The sequence below is a fragment of the Neofelis nebulosa genome, chromosome 14 (assembly GCF_028018385.1).
Source record: "Neofelis nebulosa isolate mNeoNeb1 chromosome 14, mNeoNeb1.pri, whole genome shotgun sequence".
Taxonomy (NCBI): domain Eukaryota; kingdom Metazoa; phylum Chordata; class Mammalia; order Carnivora; family Felidae; genus Neofelis; species Neofelis nebulosa.
In genome coordinates, this window is record NC_080795.1 from 30,166,115 (window position 1) to 30,187,628 (window position 21,514).

The 21,514-nt window shown below is 36.9% G+C and overlaps 1 protein-coding gene and 1 long non-coding RNA gene across 7 annotated transcripts in view; one reads left to right on the forward strand and one right to left on the reverse strand.

The window, feature by feature from the left end:
• The window catches only part of LOC131495139 (uncharacterized), a 318,187-nt gene extending 297,948 nt beyond the window's left edge, over positions 1–20,239 (forward strand). The window contains exon 4 of the long non-coding RNA XR_009253788.1: positions 17,496–20,239. This is a non-coding gene — a long non-coding RNA (uncharacterized LOC131495139). The remainder of the gene's footprint in view (positions 1–17,495) is intronic.
• IMPA1 (inositol monophosphatase 1) overlaps positions 1–21,514 on the reverse strand; it is a 35,912-nt gene that overhangs the window by 6,939 nt on the left and 7,459 nt on the right. For all 6 annotated transcript variants that reach the window (XM_058699934.1, XM_058699938.1, XM_058699936.1 and 3 more), the window contains 4 exons: positions 21,353–21,457; positions 19,537–19,582; positions 17,166–17,274; positions 15,727–15,835 (listed from right to left, as the gene is read on the reverse strand). In XM_058699934.1, coding sequence (XP_058555917.1) covers positions 15,727–15,835; positions 17,166–17,274; positions 19,537–19,582; positions 21,353–21,457 — 369 coding nt within the window. The remainder of the gene's footprint in view (positions 1–15,726; positions 15,836–17,165; positions 17,275–19,536; positions 19,583–21,352; positions 21,458–21,514) is intronic.

Here is a 21,514-nt window from a genome sequence, read left to right on the forward strand (position 1 = left end):
GAGAGTGTAGGGCCTGCTCAAGATTCTCTCTCTCTCTCTGCCCCTCCCCTGCTCATGCTCTTGCTCTCTCTCTCAAAATGAATGAATAAACTTTTAAAAAAATATTCATATATATATATATATGTCATATATATATATGACATATATATATATATGACATATATATATATGACATTCATAAAACAAGGGTGGGGAAGTAAATATTTAGTGCTTTTAGAATATGTTTAAACTTAAGCAATCATCAACTTTATATAAACTGCTACACCCATAAGATTTTATATAGGAACGTAATGGCAACCACAAATCAAAAACCTATAATAAATAGGAAAACACACAAAAAAAGGAAGGAATCCAAGCATAATACTAAAGGCCATCAAACCACAAGAGAGAGCAAGAGAAGAAAGGAATAGAGAAGAACCAGAAAATAAGGCACAAAAAATGGCAATAAGTACATACCTATGGATAGTTACTTTTAATATAAAAGGACTAAATGTTACAATCAAAAGATACAGGGTAAATGAACAGATTAAAAAAAAAAAAAAAAGACCTATCCATTTGCCACCTGTAAGAGGCTCACTTTAGACCACTTAAAGAACGGAAAAAAAGGTTCCATGCAAACAGAAGTGGAAAAAAAGCCTGAGCAGCAATATTTATATCCCACAAAACAGACTTTAAAACAAAGACTGTAACAAAAGACAAAGAAGGGCATTATATAATGATAAAGGGAAAAATTTTAAAACAGGGTTAATAATTGTAAATATCTATGCCATCATTGGAACATCCAAATATATAAAGCAATTAGTAACAGACCTAAACGGAGAAATTGACAGTAATACAATAACGGTAAGGGCCTTTAACACAACACTTACATCAATGTATATGCCATCCAGACAGAAAGTTAATGGGAAACAGTATCTTGAATGGCACATTGGACCAGTGGACCTAACATACATACGAAACATTTCATCTGAAAACAGAATACACGTTGTTTTCAAGTGCACATAGAACATTCTCCAGGACATGTTAGACCATAAGACAAATGTCTATAAATTCAAGATTGAAATACTATCAAGCATCTTTTCTGGCTACAACAGTATGAAACGAGAAATCAATTACAAGAAAAAACCTGCAAAGAATACAAATACACAGACACTAAACAACATGCTACTAAACAATCAATAGGTCAACCAAGAAATCAAAGAGGAAGTAAAAATACATGGAGATAAATGAGAAATACAACTGTACAAAATCTTTGGGATGCAGCAAAAATGAATTTTAAGAGGGAAATTTATAGCAATACAGGTCTAACTCAAGAAACAAAAATCTCAAACACCTTACAAACCCTTAAATTAAGAAATCTAGACAAAGAATATGGCGCAAAGCTAATAGAAGGAAATATTAAGACTAGAGCAGAAATAAAACAGAGACTAAAAATAAACATGGAAAAGTTCAATGACACCAAACTGGTTCTCCACAAAGGCAAAACCGATAAACCTTTAGCCAGATTCATCAACAAAAACAAAGGACTCAATCAGAAATGAAGGTGGATAAACAACTTATAGCACAGAAATACAAAGGATTATAAGAATATTATGAAAAATCATATGCCAACAAACTGGGCAACCTAGATGAATAAATTCTTAGAAACTTATAAACTTCCATACCTAAATGAGGAAGAAATAGAAAATTTGAACACACCAGTAACTAGCAACGAAATTGAATCAGTAATCAAACTCCCAACAAACAAAAGTCTAGAACCAGATGCAGTCACAGGTGAATTGTACCAAATATATAAAGAAGAGTCAATACTAAAAGAAAATACACACACACACACACACACACACACACACACTACATATTCTTCTCAAAGTATTCTAAAGAACAGAAGGAGGAAAGCTCCCAAATTCATTCTATGAGGCCAGCATTACTCTGATACCAAATCTAGACAAAGACATTATAAAAGAAGAACACTATAGGCGATCATCTCTGATGAACATGCAAAAATCCTCAATATATTAGCAAACCACATTCAACAATACATTAAAATGATCATTCACCATGACCAAGTGGGATTCATTCCAAGGATGCAAAGATGGTTTAATATTTGCATATCAATCAATGTGATACAGCACATCCACAAAATGAAATATAAAAATCACATGATCATCCCAACAGATGCAGAAAAAGCATGTGACAATTTTCAACATCTGTTCATGTTAAAAATCCTCAGCGAAATCGGTTTACAGGGAACATACCTCAACATAATAAAGGCCATATATGAAAAGCCCACAGATAACATCATACTGTGGTGAAATACTGATGCCCTGCTTTTCTTCTTAAAAAATTTAATGTTTATTTTTGAGAGAGAGAGGAAGATAGAGCATGAGCAGAGGAGGGGCAGAGAGAGAGAGGGAGACATAGAATCTAAAGCAGGCTCCAGGATCCGAGCTGTCAGCACAGAGCCCAACACAGGGCTTGAATCCACGAGCCATGAGATCCTAACCTGAGCCAAATTTGGATGCTTAACTGACTAAGCCATCCAGGCACCCCTGAGAAAGCTTTTCTTCTGAGCACAGGAACAAGACCACTTTTCTTGAACATGCTACTAGGAGTCCTAGCTGCAGCATTCACATAAAAGGAACTCTCGTGCATTTAAATTGGCACAGCTACTGTGGAAAACAGTATGGGAGGTCCTCAAAAAAATTAAAATAGAAATAGCATACAACCCAGCAATTGCACTACTGGATGCACTACCTAAAGAAAATGAAAACACTAATTCAAAAAGATGTATGTACCCTTATGTTTACTGCAGCATTATTTACAATAGCCAAGATACGGATGCAACCCAAGGGTCTTACAACAGATGAATGGATAAAGAAGATGGGAAATAGAATAGACAGACATAATGGAATATTACTCAGCCATAAAAAAGAATGAGACTTGACATTTGTGATAATATGCATGGACCTAGAAGGTATTACATAAAGCAAAATAAGCTAGAGAAAGACAAATACCATATGATTTCAATATATGTGGAATCTAAAAAACAAAACGAATGAACAAAAATAGATTCTTAGATATAGAGAATAAAATAATGGTTGCCAGAGGGGAGGTGGGTGGAGGGATGGCTGAAATAGATAAAAGGGATTAAGAAAACAGATTTACAGTTATGAAATAACTCATGGAAATGAAAAGTACAGCATAGGGAACAAAATCAATTAATTTTGTATATTGTTGTTTGGTGACAAATGGTGACTACACTTACCATGGTGAGCACTAAGATACAGAATTAATGAATCATTAGGTTGTATACCTGAAGCTAATCTATTACCATACGTTTATACTTCAATTAAAAAAACACAAAAATTTTAAAAAGAAACAGGAATTGATGACTAATGTATTTATTTTGTATCTAAAATATGAAAAAAATAACATTGTACCTCAGTACATCCTTTGTGCCAAAGCAATTTAAAAATGATTAAAATTTGATGTCAAAGGTTTTACTGCCTTTGTCTTACTGTATATCAAATTTAAGAAAGAACTAGTAACAAATGTTAAACGGATGTTTGCTTTCCAAATACATAAAACCAAATTAACTTTAGTGGCTTTTGTTAGTTTATATGAAGAATGGCATATTTTCTCCCTTGTCCCACGGTACATGTGATGGTCCATAGTTCATGTCCTAGAAAGCAAATACCAAGAACTTTCATGAATAACCCCTTGGTATTCTATTCAGATAGAATTGTAGGCTGGAGGAACGATAGCGATACATACTGGTAATGCTTCTGTCCATTTCTAATAAATATAATGGGCTCTCAGGCAAGGAGTCTTATAGTCAGAAAGAACATTCTTTTACAGACAAATATTACCAGAGAGTATTCAATTACCAAATAATTAAGGCTATGGTCTACATTGTACAAATGTGTTCTGAATCCTATCTTAGTCTGATGCTTCTATAGAATTGTGATACTGAAGATAGTTCTTCTTAGAGATTTGAGTTTGTGCCACTGCTTAAAACTATAATCTTGAAAAAGTTTCCTTTTCATGTTTTACTCTTCTTGTCATCAAAATGGAGATACCAACTTATTTTGAACCACTGTTTTAGTAGTCATAATAAACTGATGTAAAGCACCTGGGAGAGTGCCCAGCATATAAAAGGACCTCATAGACTATATTTAAGATGAAATTATTCCCTAAACCATGATGCCAGAAAACACAGCAGTAAACAAACAGTGCATTCCACCTAAGTAAGTCTCCCAAAATTAAAGGAAACAGGCCCATAATGATTTAACTTTGCCTCATAAATGTCATTTCCTAATTAGGAACCTATTAGACTATTCCTACTTGTTTAAGGCATGCATTCAAATTATGACTCCCTTTAGTTTCGCGTGTGCGCGCGTGTGTGTGTGTGTGTGTAACCCTTCTGAATTCACATTGAAAAACTCAAGAATCAGCAAAATGCAAAAGATCACAGAAAAAAAAATCAATAAATTAGTATTTCTCCTTGGTAATATTTTCCTGGCATATTTCTTTATAATTTTAAGAAAATCCAAAACTAAAAGGTCACACTGTTTACTTTTGACTTCAATGGAAACATAAAAGGTTAAAGTTGTAGAGTGCTTGCAGCTCCTTTATGAATAACATAACCATTTTATTTTCCCACAGTTAAAGTCCTTGCTTTAAAACAGCACATCGTAGCTGCAAGCTTTTTTAAAATCCTACTGCTCTTCCCTCAAGGACATCATTCTGGGAGGTTTCATAGCTTTTTTTCTAAGTAGGCTCCATGCCCAACATGGGGCTTGAACTCGCAACCCCAAGATCGAGAATCACATGCTCTACAGACTGAGCCAGCCAGGCACCCCTAGGTCCTATACCTTCTTTTTTCTTTTTATTTTTTAACATTTATTTTTGAGACAGAAAGAGACAGAGCATGAATGGGGAAGGGTCAGAGAGCAAGGGAGACACAGAATCTGAAACAGGCGCCAGGCTCTGAGCTATCAGCACAGAGCCCGACATGGGGCTCGAACTCATGGACTGTGAGATCATGACCTGAGCTGAAGTTGGACGCTTAACCGATTGAGCCACCCAGGCGCCCTGGTCCTATACCTTCTTGACAAACTCCTCTCTTCTATTTTATTACTATATAGATCACAGATTTACAGCCTAGAATTATACTTTGTACAACAGCCAAACTATACATGGAATGTCTTGACTCCTAAAAAGAAAAGTCTAATGTTGAGGAAAGAGAAATGGTCTGGAAGTCAGGGTTCTAGTCATATCTCCATCTACCTTATACCACATCTACCTTACCTCACATCTCTCTGAACCTCAGTCAACTCACCTACAAATAAGTCTGCATTTTCAGATGTTCTTTGGTCAGTTCTCAGTCTTACAACTTAATGATATTTTCAGAAGGAAAAAGGTACAAACAATTGATAGTGAAATAAAATACAAAAATCTGTGGTTATTATTAAGTCTTTTTTTTCATGATAACTACAATAAAGGTCAGAGAAATGGTACTTAACATAGACATTAACTACATTAAATTTAGGAATCTCAAAACTCTAGCTTCTCTTTTAAGGACAAATGTATATAACTGTAATATTTGCTTTGAATTTCTTCATTTACAAAACTTCCATTAAAGAAGCACTCAGGTTTGGGGAATAATAGTGGCATTCTGATTTCTATTTCTTAATGTTTATTATTTATTTTTGACAGAGAGAGCATGAGCAGGGGAGGGACAGAGACGGGGGGGTGGGCAGGGAACAGAGGATCCAAAATGGACTCCGCACTGACAGCAACGAGCCTACTGCGAGGTTCAAACCCACAAACTGTGGAATCATGACCCGAGCTGAAGTCAGACTCTCAACCAACTGAGCCACTCAGGTGCTCCTGGCATTCTGATTTTAAAACCCCATATTATCTTTCCACAAAAAGCAAATAAAAATTAACAAGGACAAATAAAACCCACAGGACCAATTCCTTCAGCAGTTCTAGGATCCAGAAAACACAAATTTTCAAACTACCTGAAGTAAAGGGAAAAACAAACAAACAAACAAAAAAATCCTAACAGAGCATCGAAAGCTTGTAGATGCTAAGTTGGGGAGAGGAGGCAGAAAAGACTGTCGCAAGAAGGGAACAGAGGACCCAGAAGGAACACAGACAAAACTACCTTAAACAGGAAGTGAGACAACAAATACAAATATGTTGAACACATATAAGGATTTGGTAATTCATAGCCCTACTATGGAAGGAACTGGAAAATATGCAGACCCTAACCTGGCAGCCCCAGGGAAGCTAACTACCCTAAGAAAGAAAAAGTGAGACAACAAATACAAAAATTCTGAAAACAGGTAAGAATTTGGTAATTCATAGTCCTGCAAGATTATGTATATAAAGACTTCTCTTTACAGAGAAGGCACTAGAAAAAAAGTAGAACCTAACCGCACAGCTTCAAGGAAGCTGTACTTCTTGGGGAGAGTCCAATAAGACTGGTTATTCCACGTATATGTGCAATGTAAAAACAAAACAAAATATGGAGCATTTGGGTAGCTCAGTTGGTTAAGCATCTGGCTTCGGCTCAGGGCATGATCTTGCAGTTCTTGAGTTCAAACCCGGCATCAGGCTCTGTGCTGAAAGCTCAGAGCCTAGAGCCAGCTTCAGATTCTGTGTCTTCCTCTCTCTGCCCCTCCCCTGTGCTTGAGTGTGCGTGCACTCTCTCCTTCTAAAATAAACATTAAAACAAAACAAAATAAAACAAAACAACCAAGCTTAGATACAGAAAACAGATTGGTGGGTGCCAGGGGTTGAGGATGAACAATATGGATAAAGGGGGTCCAACGGTATAAATTTCCAGTTATAAAATAATTCATGGGGATATAATATATTACATGGTAACTATAGTTAATAAATCTGTATCCCATATTCAATGTGCTGAAACAGAAAAATATGCAGCCAAGAATTCTTTATCCAGCAAGATTGTCATTCAAAATAGAAGGAGAGAGAAAAAGTTTCCCAAACAAAAATTAAAGGAGTTTGTGACCACTAAACCAGCCCTGCCAGAAATTTTAAGGGGGACTCTCTGAAGGGAGAAAAGATGAAAAAATATATATATAAATAAATACCAAAAGCAACAAAGATTATAAAGGACCAGAGACCACCACCAGAAACTCCAACTCTACAAGCATCATAATGGCAATAAATTCATATCTTTCAGTACTCACTCTAAACATCAATGGACTCAATGCTCCAATCAAAAGACACAGGGTAACAGAATGGATAAGAAAACAAGATCCATCTATATGCTGTTTATAAGAGACTCACTTTAGACCTAAAGACACCTTCAGATTGAAAATAAGGGGATGGAGAACCAGCTATCATGCTAATTCTCAACACAAGAAAGTCGGAGTAGCCATACTTATATTAGACAATCTAGACTTTAAAGACTGTATCAAGAGATGCAGAAGGGCATTATATCATAATCAAGGGGTCTATCCACCAAGAAGACCTAACAATTGTAAACATTTATGTGCCAAATGTGAGAGCACGCAAATATATAAATCAATCACAAACATAAAGAGACTCATCGATAGTAATACCATAATAGTAGGAGACTCCAACACCCCACTCACAACAATGGACATATCATCTAATCAAAAAATCAACAAGGAAACAATGGCTTTGAATGACACACTGGACCAGATGGACTTAACAGATATATTCAGAACAGTTCATCATAAAGCAGCAGAATATACAGTCTTCTCCAGTGCACATGGAACGTTCTCCAAAATAGACCACATATAGGGACACAAATCAGCCCTAAGTAAGTACAAAAAGATTGAGATCATACCGTGCATATTTTCAGACCACAACACTATGAAACTCAAAATCAACCACAAGAAAAAATTTGGAAAGATAACAAATACTTGGAGACTCAAGAACATCCTACTAAAGAATGAATGGGCCAACCAAGAAGTCAAAGAGGAAATTAAAAAGTATATGGAAGCCAATGAAAATGATAAACACCACAACCCAAAACCTCTGGGACGCAGCAAAGGGGATCATAAGAGGAAAGTATATAGCAATCTAGGTCTCCCTAAAGAAGGAAGAAAGATCACAGATATACAACATAACCTTATGCCTTAAGGAGCTGGAAAAAGAACAGCAAATAAAACCCCAAAACAGCAGAAGACAGGAAATAATAAAGATTAGAGCAGAAATTAATGCTATCAAAAAAAAAAAAAACAAAAAAACCAGATCAATGAAACCAAAAGCTGGTTCTCTGAAAGAATTAACAAAATTGATAAACCACTAGCCAGTTTGATCAAGAAAAAGGAAAGGACCCAAATAAAATCAAGAATGAAAGAGGAGACAGCACAGCCAACACAGCAGAAATAAAAATAATAAGAGAATATTATGAGCAATTATATGCCAATAAAATGGGCAATCTGGAAGAAATGGACAAATTCCTGGAAACATAAATACACTACCAAAACTGAAACAGTAAGAAATAGAAAATTTGAACAGACCCATAACCAGTAAGGAAATCAAATTAGCAATCAAAAATCTGCCAAAAAACAAGAGTCCAGGGCCAGATGGCTTTCCAGGGGAATTCTACCAAACATTTAAGGAAGAGTTAACACCTATTCTCTTGAAGGTGTTCCAAAAAAATAGAAATGGAAGGAAAACTTCCAAACTCTTTCTATGAAGCCAGCATTACCTTGATTCCAAAACCAGAAACCCCACTAAAAAGGAGAACTATAGACCAATTTCCCTGACGAACATGGATGCAAAAACCCTCAACAAGATATTATTAGCCAACTGGATCCAACAATACATTAAAAACATTATTCACCACGACTCAGCGGGATTTATACCTGGGATGCAGGGCTGGTTCAATATCCACAAAACAATCAATGTGATCCATCACATCAATAAAAGAAAGGACAAGAACCATAGAATCCTCTCAATAGATGCAGAGAAAGCATTTGACAAAATACAGCATCCTTTCTTGATAAAAACCCTCAAGAGGTAGGGATAGAAGGAGCATACCTCAAGATCATAAAAGCCACATATGAACGACCCAATGCTAATATCATCCTTAATGGGGAAAAACAGAGAGCTTTCCCCCTAAGGTCAGGAACAAGACAGGGATGTCCACTCTCTCCACTGTTATTCAACATAGTATTACAAGTCTTAGCCTCTGCAATCAGACAACTCAAAGAAATAAAAAGCATCCAAATCAGCCAGGAGGAGGTCAAACTTTCACTCTTCACAGACAATATGATACTCTATATGGAAAACCCAAAAGATTCCACAAAAAAAAAAAAAAAAAAAAAAAAAAAAAAAAAAAAAAAAAAACCTGCTAGAACTGATTCATGAATTCAGCAAAGTTGCAGGATATAAAATCAACGCACAGAAAATGGTTGCAATCCTATACACCAACAATGAAGCGACAGAAAGAGAAATCAAGGAATTGATCCCATTTACTGTTGCACCAAAAACCATAAAATACCTAGGAATAAATCTAACCAAAGAGGTGAAAAATCTATACACTGAAAACTATAGAAAGCTTGTGAAAGAATTGAAGACACAAAAAATGGAAAAAGATTCCATGCTTCTGGATAGCAAGAACAAATATTGTTAACATGTCAACACTACCCAAAGCAATCTACATATTCAAAGCAATCCCTATCAAAATAACACCAGCATTCTTCACAGAGCTAGAACAAATAATCCTAAAATTTTTATGGAACCAGAAAAGACCCCGAATAGCCAAAGCAATCTTGAAAAAGAAAACCAAAGCAGGAGGCATCACAATCCCAGACTTCAAGCTATACTACATAGCTGTAATCATCAAGACAGTATGGTACTGGCACAAGAACAGACACTCAGATCAACGGAACAGAATAGAGAACCCAGAAATGGACCCACAAACATGTGGCCAACTAATCTTTGACAAAGCAGGAAAGAATATCCAATGGAATAAAGACAGTCTGTCTCTTCAGCAAGTGGTGCTGGAAAACTGGACAGCGACGTGCAGAAGGCTAAACCTGGACCACTTTCTTACACCATGCACAAAAATAAACTCAAAATGAATGAAAGACCTCAATGTAAGACAGGAAGCCATCAAAATCCTCAAGGAAAGCAGGCAAAAACTTCTTTGATCTTGGCTACAGCAACTTCTTAACACATCTCCGGAGGCAAGGGAAACAAAAGCAAAAATGAACTACTGGGACCTTATCAAGATAAAAAGCTTCTGCACAGCGAAGGAAACAAACAGCAAAACTAAAGGGCAACCAACAGAATGGGAGAAGATATTTGCAAATGACATATCAGATAAAGGGTTAGTATCCAAAATCTATAAAGAACTTATCAAACTCAACACCCAAAAAACAAATAATCCAGTGAAGAAATGTTCAGGGGACATGAATAGACACTTCTCCAAAGAAGACATCCAGATGGCCAACCGACGCATGAAAAAATGCTCAACACCACTCATCAACAAGGAAATACAAATCAAAACCACAATGAGATACCACCTCACACCTGTCAGAATGGCTAACATTAACAACTCAGGCAACAACAGATGTTGGTGAGGATGCGGAGAAAGAGGATCTCTTTTGCATTGCTGGTGGGAATGCAAGCTGGTGCAGCCACTCTGGAAAACAGTATGGAGGTTCCTTAAAAAATTAAAAGTAGAACTACCCTATGACCCAGCAATTAATTGCACTACTAGGCATTTATCCACAGAATACAGGTGTGCTGTTTTGAAGACACACATGCACCCCCATGTTTATAGCAGCACTATCAACAATAGCCAAAGTATGGAAAGAGCCCAAATGTCCATCGATGGATGAATGGATAAAGAAGTGGTGTATATATATACAATGGAATATCACTCGGCAATCAAAAAGAATGAAATCTTGCCATTTGCAACTACATGGATGGAGCTGGAGGGTATCATAATAAGCAAAATTAGAGAAAGACAAAAATCATATGACTTCACTCATATGAGGACTTGAAGAGACAAAACAGATGAACTAAGGGAAGGGAAACAAAAATAATATAAAAAACAGAGAGGGGAACAAAACATGAGAGACTTAAATGCAGAAAACAAACTGAGGGTTGCTGGAGGGGTTGTGGGAGGGGGGATGGGCTAACTGGGTAAGGTGCATTAAGGAATCTACTCCTGAAATCATTGTTGCACTATATGCTAACTAATTTGGATGTAAATTTTAAAAAATAAAATAATAAAAGAAGTTATTAAATGTAAAAAAAATAATTCTGTATCTCATATTTCAAAGTTGCTAAGAAAGTAGATCTTAAAAGTTATCACTACAAGAAGAAAAAAACTCTATTATGTGATGATAGATATTCACTAGACTTATTGTGGTGGTGATCATTTCACAATATATCCAAATATGAAATCATTATACTGTATACCTGAAATTAAAATAGTGTTATATGTCTGGGGTGCCTGAGTAGTTCAGTCAGTTTAGCATCTGACTTCCTCGGCTCAGGTCATGATGTCCTGGTTCATGGGTTCCAGCCCTCCGTCCGGCTCTGTGCTGACAGCTCAGAGCCTGGGGCCTGCTTCTGATTCTGTGTCTCCCTCTCTCTCCGCCCTGCTTCTGATTCTGTGTCTCCCTCTCTCTCCGCCCCTCCCCTACTCGTGCTCTGTCTCTCTCTCTCTCAAAAAAAAAAAAAAAAAAAAGAAAAGAAAAGAAAGGAATGTTATATGTCAATTACAGCTCAAGAAAAATTTTAAGAAAAGTGCCACCCCTTTTAGACTAAGAAGTGAAGGAAAAGAATTAGTGAAAAATTAAGGATCCTACAGAAATAAAAGTGAAACATAGGCCAACCCCCAACCCCCACCACAACTTAATAGATTATCATAAAATAAACTGCACAAAAGGGCAGAACTGGGAATAAAAAGTTCTGAAATCAGGAACCCTGATCACAAAATGAACAGAAATAGAAAAAAGGAGACCACATCCATACAGAACTACTATAAAATATCAGACATTTGCTAATGAAAGTGTTGGTTTTTGTTTGTTTTTTTTTGTTTGTTTTTTTTTTTTGCCTGATAAAGTCTCCCCCAAAAAGTCCACAATGAGACTGAAAAAAACTGAAAATGAAATCAATCCAACCTGAATTAAATACCCTCAAACAAATGTTTGTAAATACAGGGGTGGGGAGGGAGTTAAATCAGAAATTCAAAAAAACTGCTGTAGAAATGGGGTGGGAAAAGGAAGAAATAAAAGATGCATAAACCTCAGAAAAGAAGATGGGGGAGGGGGGAGACAAAATTGTATCATGAATGAAAAGTAGATTACAAGGTACCCTTAGGAGAACAGATGCCAATAAAAACCTAATGAAGGGCAATGAGGAAAAGCAATACAGGAAAGAAGTGAAAAGGGTCAGAGAGAAAGTGGTTGAAAAAGATGACACAAAGCAGGTTGAACATTACTACTAGTGTCCTGAAGAAATGAAAACAGAACAGAAAATGAAAATGAGAACTGAATTAGTATTTAAAACTATAATTCAGGGGTGCCTGGGTGGCTCAGTCGGTTGGGTGACCGACTTCGGCTCAGGGCATGATCTCACAGTTTGTGAGTTCGAGCCCCGCGACAGGCTCTGTACTGACAGCTCAGGGCCTGGAGCCTACTTCGGATTCTGTGTCTCCCCCCTCTCTCTAACCCTCCCCTGCTCACGCTCTGTGTCTCTCTTTCTCTCAATAATAAATAAACATAAAAAATTTTTAAAACTATAATTCAAAGATTTTCCTGAATAAAAAAAGACATGAGTGTACATGTTAAAGGAGAAAACTGCCAGAATGAGCAATTCCAAGATCATTGTACAATTAGAAAGATTAAAAAACAAAAAAGCAAAACAAAACAAAAAGAGCCTCCAAGTAAAACATGAATTAAAAGGCCAAAAAAATTAGAATGGCATCAGATTTCTCAAAAGCAACATACAAAGCAAGGCAACAGTAAAATAGCATTTTCAAGAAATTTAGTCCATACTTTGTTTCTTAAGGATATTACATCCGGCCAAGCTGTTCAAGTTTCAAAGCCACAGAAGAAGAGTTTGGAACATGCCAGAACTCATGGAACTTTATGCACATGTGCCCTTCCCAAGGAACCAATAAAGGATGAGCTTCATACAATCTTAAGATGACCGGGAAAACTTTATAAGAAGTGTGTAGCAGTCCTTTTGTTAAGTCCAACAAAAAACTAAGACAAAGGGTAGAATTGAGACTAAACTGTCATATTAACAAATGAACAGGCCCGTTTTGTTAAAAGAAAAAAAAATTAAATTCATTCTAAAACAAAACTCCATTACAGGCTGTATTCAAGAGACACACTTGAAACAATGATTCAAAAGGGCTACAAATAAAAGTGGACCAACAAGTACCAAGCAAATGGCAATAATAGTTAGGAGGCAGAGTTTTCATTTTTGATGTCAAAGTAGACTAAGTCCAAAAGGATGAAACAAAACAAAGGATACTGTAAGTAAAGTTAAAATGATACAAGAAGGTGTAACAGTTATGTATAGGCATCAAATAATACAGCTTCCACCTTATATAAGATAAAAGCTCTAAGAGTTGTAGGAGTGCCTGGGTGGTCAGTGGGTTACATGTCCAACTCCTGATTTCAGCTCAGGTCATCTCATGGTCGTGAGACAGAGCCCTGCATCGGACTCCCCCTGAGTGTGGAGCCTGCTTCTCTCCCTCCATTCTCTCTATTCTCTCTCTCTCTCTCTCACCCTCCTCTGCTTGTGTTCTCTCAAAATAAATCAATAAACATTAAAAAAAAAAAAGACTTTATGAGTTCCAAGGAGAAATACTGAGAAACACACTAATAACAGAAGAATTTAACTTATCACTCAGTATGAGACAGGTGAAGTAGAAAAATAAACATAATAAGGTCAATCTTCAGGCTATATACCAAACATTATACCCTGATAATGGAGCATATGCTTTAACTCAGTGCATATGGAACTGTAACAAGCATTAATTATAGAATGCACAAAGAAAACATTAGTAAGTTCCATAGCAGATTTGTTACAATGTAACAAAACTACTAAAATTAAAAAATGAAATTTAAAGAAACTTTCTTTGTAGATATTTAAGAATAGAACTCTTAAGTGAAAGAGGAAATACAAACAAATTATTGATTTTATGAAAATAATTAGAATGAAAACCCTACATATCAGAATCTACGGAACCATTTAACACAGAGGTAAGACAGAAATTCATAGCCTAGATATTTATATTAATAAAAGTAAAAGAATAAAAGCAAACTCTCTACTTAAAAAGGAACCAAGAAAGGCACAAGGATGAAAATAATAAGGCAGAGAGGAGAAAAACTATAGATCAGATTAATAAATCATAATCCTGGTTCTTTGATAAAACAAAAAAAACAAAACAAAAACAAAAACAAAAAGAGGGGCGCCTGGGTGGCTCAATTGGTTAAGCGTCTGACTTTGGCTCAGGTCATGATCTCGCTGTTCGTGGGTTCGAGCCCCGCATCAGGCTCTATGCTGACAGCTCAGAGCCTGGAGCCTACTTCGGATTCTGTGTCTCCCTCTCTCCCTGCCCCTCCCTCGCTTACGCACTTGCGATTGCTCTCTCTCTCTCTCAAAAATAAACATTAAAAAAAAAAAAAGACAAGCCACGTAAGTACTTTAATCAAGATTTACAAAAACAAAGCACAAATATAAAAAATAAGAAGTGACAAGGGAAGACAACCATCGATACAGAGAAACCAGAAATAAATTATAAGAGTCTACCTTGTATCCATTCATGCAAATAATTTGAAAACTGAGAGGAAGTGGGTAATTTCTTAGGTTGCGGAAACACTCCAGATTAAAGGTGGCTAACCAGACATAATAACTAAATGTAACGCCTGACCCCAGACTGAATCTTATATTCGTTTAAAAAAAAAAAAAAAAGGCACAAAGGATATCATATCAAGTGACAAAATTAAATACAGATGGTACATCAGATAAAAAATAAATTTATAAAGTCAATAATTGTACTGTGATCATAGAAGAAAATATCTCTCATCAATCTCAAGAAATAAACTGAAGTATTTAGGGGTAAAGAGTCATGAATGTAAGTAATTGACCCTAAATTAGTTTGGGGGAAAAAACTGCATGTATGCATGCGCACGCGCGCACGCGCGCACACACACACACACACACACACACACACACACAGAGGGAATGAAAAAATAAAGCAAATAGGGTAAAATGTTAACAACAGATGAATCTGAGTAAAGGGATTTTTTTTTAATTATTTCAGCAAATTTTGTCACATATGAAATTGTTCTCAAATAAAAAGGTTTTTTAGTTACATTACAAAATTAGAATTATGGTACTGACCCCAAGCCTGTTAATAAAAAAATTTAACTTCTAAAAGAAAATTCGAAGTGCCTGGGTGGCTCAGTAGGTTAAGCGCCTGACTTTGGCTCAGGTCATGATCTCACAGTTCATGAGTTTGAGCCCCAAGTCGGGCTCTGTGGTGACAGCTCAGAGCCTGGAGCCTGCTTCGGATTCTGTGTCTCCCTCTCTCTGACCCACCCCCACTTGCTCGCACGCACGCATGCTTTCTCTCGCTCCCAAAAATGAATAAATGTTAAAAAAAAAAGTTTAAGGAAAATTCATTCTTTAAGATGTTAAATTCTCTGGAACTTCAGGGAATAAATGAAAAGAGCTTACCCATGAATGGGAACACACAAAAGCCTTTCCAGATTAGAAAGAATAATTCTTACAGTCTCTGGTGTTCTCGAAGAGCCAAACTCTGTCACCAAGAGTGATTTGGTAATATCTGAAAGAGAATGTTTTAAATAATCACTAGAGTTTAATAAGAATTCTGATAAAAAATGTGATACTTATAATTTAGAACAATAGGACATTTTTATCCCTCTTCCTGGTTGCATCAAATTTCTAAGCCTTGAAGTATTTAAAATTCTGATAAATTTATTATCCTCAAAGTAGTTGTTTTATAATCATCAAAAGAATCTGCTTCTTAGATCATCCCCCAAAAGTGTAGAATATAACCAATTTGCTTGCATGCATGGTATCTTTCATGGGAAACAAGCAAATACCTTAAATATTTAAAAAGTAAAACTTGGGGAAATTTAAATATAGATTTGAAATAAAATGAAAGTTAAGTGGTGGCTGACCTCCATTTACTAACTTGACAGCTTATCCAACGCTTTCTGTGCCCTCTTTGAAACAACATGACTGAAGCTCATGACACACGCAACCCTCTTGGCTAACAGGCTCCCTCGTGTACCCTACGCGTCATCTCCTCCCACCAGTGGAGACGGACGCTTACCAGCTTGTTCTGAATGTGTTTACTGTTGTTTCCTCTAATACCACATAAGCTAATTAAAAACTATATTACTTTGATTCTAAGATGCACTTTTTTCACGTTAACATCTTAAAAAATCAGGACGCATCTTCCAATCTTTGGGGTCTTCGAGTTCAATAAACTAAACTGAACTAAAAGTGAACTAAATGAACTAAAAATCTGCTCTCAAATTGAGTGTCTGAGGAGAAAGATTACGCAGGTGGAGGGGGATTCTGAAGCGTCTAAGTTCTTGCTGCACCTGAAAGAACCACAGGTGCACGCTGGGAAGTGCTGGACACGGTTTATGGAAAAAAGGGGACACTCCCGCCTCAATGAGCCGTCACATAAAAGACAAAATGCCAATCATCAAGGTCATGAAAAATGTGTATGTGTCATGTCATTTTTAATGATTCCCAACTGTAACAGACTTTTATTCTCCCACATTTATGGTCTGACAACTGGCCCCAGTGGCATCAGATCAGAGGAATTTGACAAAGAATTTGAGATGCAGTGGCTGAAACAATGAGCTGTGAACTCCATGGCGGCGGGGAGCCCTTCTTATTTATCTTCCTATCCCAGCACTTAGCAAGCTGCTGGGGCTGAAGGGGTGTTTCTGGACTATACTTGAGATCCTTGCTTCCACCACCACATTCAAAACTGCAGTGGAAATTAAGAAGTAATAGGAAAGTATACACAATTTATGAATCTGTTAACAACTGAGTGAACTCTACATGTTAACTCAAAAAATTCAAAACACATGTATGTAATATGAATCACATCAAAAATCAGAGGATAAACCTACCTTCTTGTTGTGAAACCTGTAGTTTTTGACCATTACAAAAGGCTCCCTTTCCTTTCCTGCCAGTATACATCTTATCCTCCAGGCAACTGTATACAACTCCAAATTCCATCTGCAGAAGGGAAAAAGTTTCCTTTACTAAACCTGAGTGTTTTTCATCATCAAATGAGTACTTTTTCTAAGGCAGTGACAAAAAAAAAAAAATCAGGTATGCTAAGAATGTGTTCAAATAACTACTGTGGGATACTTAATGCTAATTTCCAGCTTAAACAGAGGAAAGAGGTCATCAGACTTGAATCCTTGACTCTTGTCCCATCTATTTCTCAATTTAAGAGCACCCGCCTTGACCTCCTGCCCTCCTGCCTCAGATAAAGACAAGTATTTCATACTTTCTAAGGTGAGTACTTCCTTCCATATTATGATTCCTACCCTCTCTCAAGCTTCTCTGAAAAACTTTCATCAACGGATTCTTCTTCTCTCAGATTTCCATGCTGGTGTACTTTCACACTCAATTTCTACCTCCCTTGCACAACTTTCAAAATGTTATCTTCTCCCTTTCTCTTCACCGCTAAAGGGCAGTCTATACTTTGCTTCTCCTGTTCTTCTAGTAAGAAAAATTACAATTTGGCTTCTGCCCTAATCATGCACTCTCCTCAAACTTCTTGCAAAGAAATTACCCATGAACTCCTATTGACCAAATGCCTTCCCTGAAGAACTGCAGCCTGCTGACAATTATCCACACTTCTTCATTACTTAATCCAGCACCTCCAGGTTTCTGGCAGTACTCTTAGTCCTACTTCACCCACTAATCTATCTTGGGGTCAGTTTTTTTAAGGACCTTGTTCTGTGTCCAACCCTTAAAAGTCATGTGGCTCAGGATTTGCTCATTCTTCCATTTCTTCCATTTCCCTTGTAGCTCTCTATATTCTTCTAAGTTCGTTCTTTCCAGTCTATAAATTCAACTACCACTTTTAACTTTGGCCTATGCCACTTATAACCCCATTATCAGAGGTAGGAAGCCAGGTTTGAGTTAGTCTTGCAGCAGCCTCAGCCCGAGGTCAAAAATCACTCATTACCTGATCACACCTCATTCCTTCCCCATGTGTCTCCCTCTGCAAATTTTACCTTGAAAGTACTTCTTGATTTTGGCATTTCCTCAGCCATCCTCACTGCCCCATCTTAGTTCAGAATCACCCTTTGCACCCCTCTGGTATGATCTCTAAATTGGTGGAATTATCTGTCACTCTGTACTTTAAAACCTCTACTGGTTTCCTACTGCCTTAAAACAAAACCCAAATGTTCTGGCACAGACAGGCCACAGTGCCTCACAACAAACTCACAACTAACTCACCTCATCAATTCTGCTCCTGCCACTTTCAGAGTTTCACTCACGATGAGCATCTTGTTCCCCACACACATCATGCTCTTCTCCAAGCTGTTCCGATTCAAATGCTTTCCTCCTTTTCTTATCTGGCAAACTCCTAAGTTGCTAAGACCAAACTCACATGACTGACTTCTAAGACCCCTTCTGTTACGAAGGCCTCCCCCCAAACCGCTCTAGGCATAACTGGATATACGCTCTTCATGTTCTCACAGCCTTTTTTCATAGTCCCAGCACATATTTATCTGTTTACACATCTAACTTTTGCACGAAATGTGAGCTAGTTCAGTGGCAGGGACAGCACACAGCCCAGGGCTGGTTATATGCTCAAGGCTCCTTTAACTTCTTTTGGATGTTCTCACTAATTAACACACCTTGTGCCTAAGATGCGTTTTTGTTTTCACAGATTTCTTGACTCTCTTGTATACATGCTGGTCAAATTTATCACCTGCTCCTTGAAGAAGATGTTAGTACACATCACTGTTTGACCAAATAGCCAAACAAGGAAACGTAATAGCTACAGATTATATTCTACTGGGTTTTAGATGTAGCAAGTAATTGAGTTCCTGAACACACTCGGCATTTTCCAACCATGCTTTGGCCACTGCCGCTTTCTGGTCTTTCAAAGTCTCCCTTCACTGACGCCTAGTAAGGCATTCCTAGCTCCAATCCTACCACTTCTGTTAAGCATTTAGATCACAACACCTCTCACATCTGACTCTATCACAATAGATCATGGTGATTAAATACTGAATTGCATTTCAGTTACTTGCGAGGTTTTTTTCAATTCTTGCTTCTCAGAAAACATTAAATTTTTATTCTTACTGGAAAAGGTATCATGCCAACTTTAAGAGTTCTGTAGTGTATTTTGAAATAATGCAGCTATGTAAATTGAATGTAGAGACAAACCTAAATTTATTACAAAGACATATTTACTCTTTCTCAGAAAATGAGAGCAAGGCATTTTACCAATCATACATTTAAACAGCATACCTTTTTATTTACAGTAAAGCCAATTGAAACAGCTACAAAAGGAAACCTTAAAAAAAAAACACACACACACATATACATATTTATCAAGATAAGTATTACTTTCAATAAACATGTTCTTTCATAACATAATTGACTACATACTTTTTCATATAGTCTCATCCCTCCTCCCCCAAAAGAGTGTGAGTAGTATGTCATCTTTGTGTAAATAGTGAGGGGAGAGGTGTATACATACACACACATACATACATACAGGATGCTTCTATAGGCATGAAACATCTCTGAAAGAATTCCCAAGAATGTGGCAACAGTGGCCACCTCCAGAAACTGGTCCTGAGAAACTGGGGTCAGAAGTGGGAAGGACACCTTGCACTGCCTGCCATTTTAGATCTCTGGAATGTCATATGTCATGAACATAGTAACTATATAAAATAATTTTTCCAAAAATAAAAACAAATTCAAAAAAATTTTAATTGACCACGGTTAAAAAAAGTCTTTTTTGGTCATTTCTCCCACAGGGGACCTATAAACATAGGTATTAAATTGTACAGAATAAACTGTTTCTTGTCTTTAACACCAAATCTGGAGCTTCACATCTGAAAAGTAAACTGTTAACCACAGTTATTGCTGTGGCTGCATGAGGGTTTTGAACACATAGGTTGTAATTTCTACTCCAGAATCAAGACAAAGAAAATATGAAAAAGTGTGTTCAACTATTGAAAATAAAAAGTTTAAGAAATATTTGAGTTTTCATTGTAACAAAAATGGGATCATAGCATATACCCTCTGTATTATATAGTCTTCTATAGGTTATATCACAACATCTTTCCATGTTAACACTCCACATACAGATTTGAAATCTTAGCTTTACAGACTTTAACAATTCTGAATTAGTAAACATATGTATACCTACATGGCAACTTCAAATATAACATCTATGTAAGTCCACCAAACTAGACTACCCATTTTAACGGTCATTGGCAATACCCTCGGGCTCTCTTTCAGTGCTACTATACAGAGATGCAGACTTACTTTGTGCCAGGCACTACACTAAGTTCAAAGTACTACTCACTGAATCTCAAGAACAAACAATTCTATGAGGCAGGTACCATTAATATGCCCATTTTATACATTAAACAACAACAACAACAACTGAAACTTAGGAAGATTAAGTAGCTTACCCAAGGTCACAAAGCCTATAAAACAGCATATGGGGGCACCTGGGTGGCTTAGTCGGTTAAGCATCCAACTCTTGATTTCAGCACAGGTCATGATCTCACAGTTTGTGGGATGGAGCTCTGCATTGGGCTCCATGCTGTCAGCTTGAGATTCTCTCCTTCCTCTCTCTCTGCCCCTCCCCCTGCTCATGCGTATACATGCACACACTCTCTCAAAATAAATAAACTTAAAAAAAAGGCATCTGGATTCAAACCCAAGGCTGTTGATCATGCAACCCATGCTCAATAGTTTTCTCTCCTGGATTGAACCCACTCTATATAGACAACATTTTATATGACCCCCACCCCCCCATACTGATCCCACTAGCTCCTTAATCTCAAAGCAGCAATGTTACTTGCTTACATTTTAGATGGCTCCAATAGTGAGAAAAAGAATGGTGAACAGGGCACTTCACTGCACAAGTCCATGACATGAATATTTTGTCACCTCTTCCATATCTGATGAAAATTCTGCATAATACATTTCACTCTACAAATTATACAATTCTCTAAAGCATCGAGGTCTGTGAACAGAATATTCTAAAGGTCCATTCAGTTAGTATACAAACAGTAGTTACAGTATTAACATTTTAAAAACATACCTATGGACAAAATTAGTTGTTCCATCAATAGGGTCAATGATCCACGTAGGGCTGTCGGTTAAGACACTTTTTTCCCCAGCTGCCACAGATTCCTCACCAATGAAACTAAAACCAAGAATGAAAAATTCAAAATCTTTATACTGCTTTCAACAATTTTCAAAC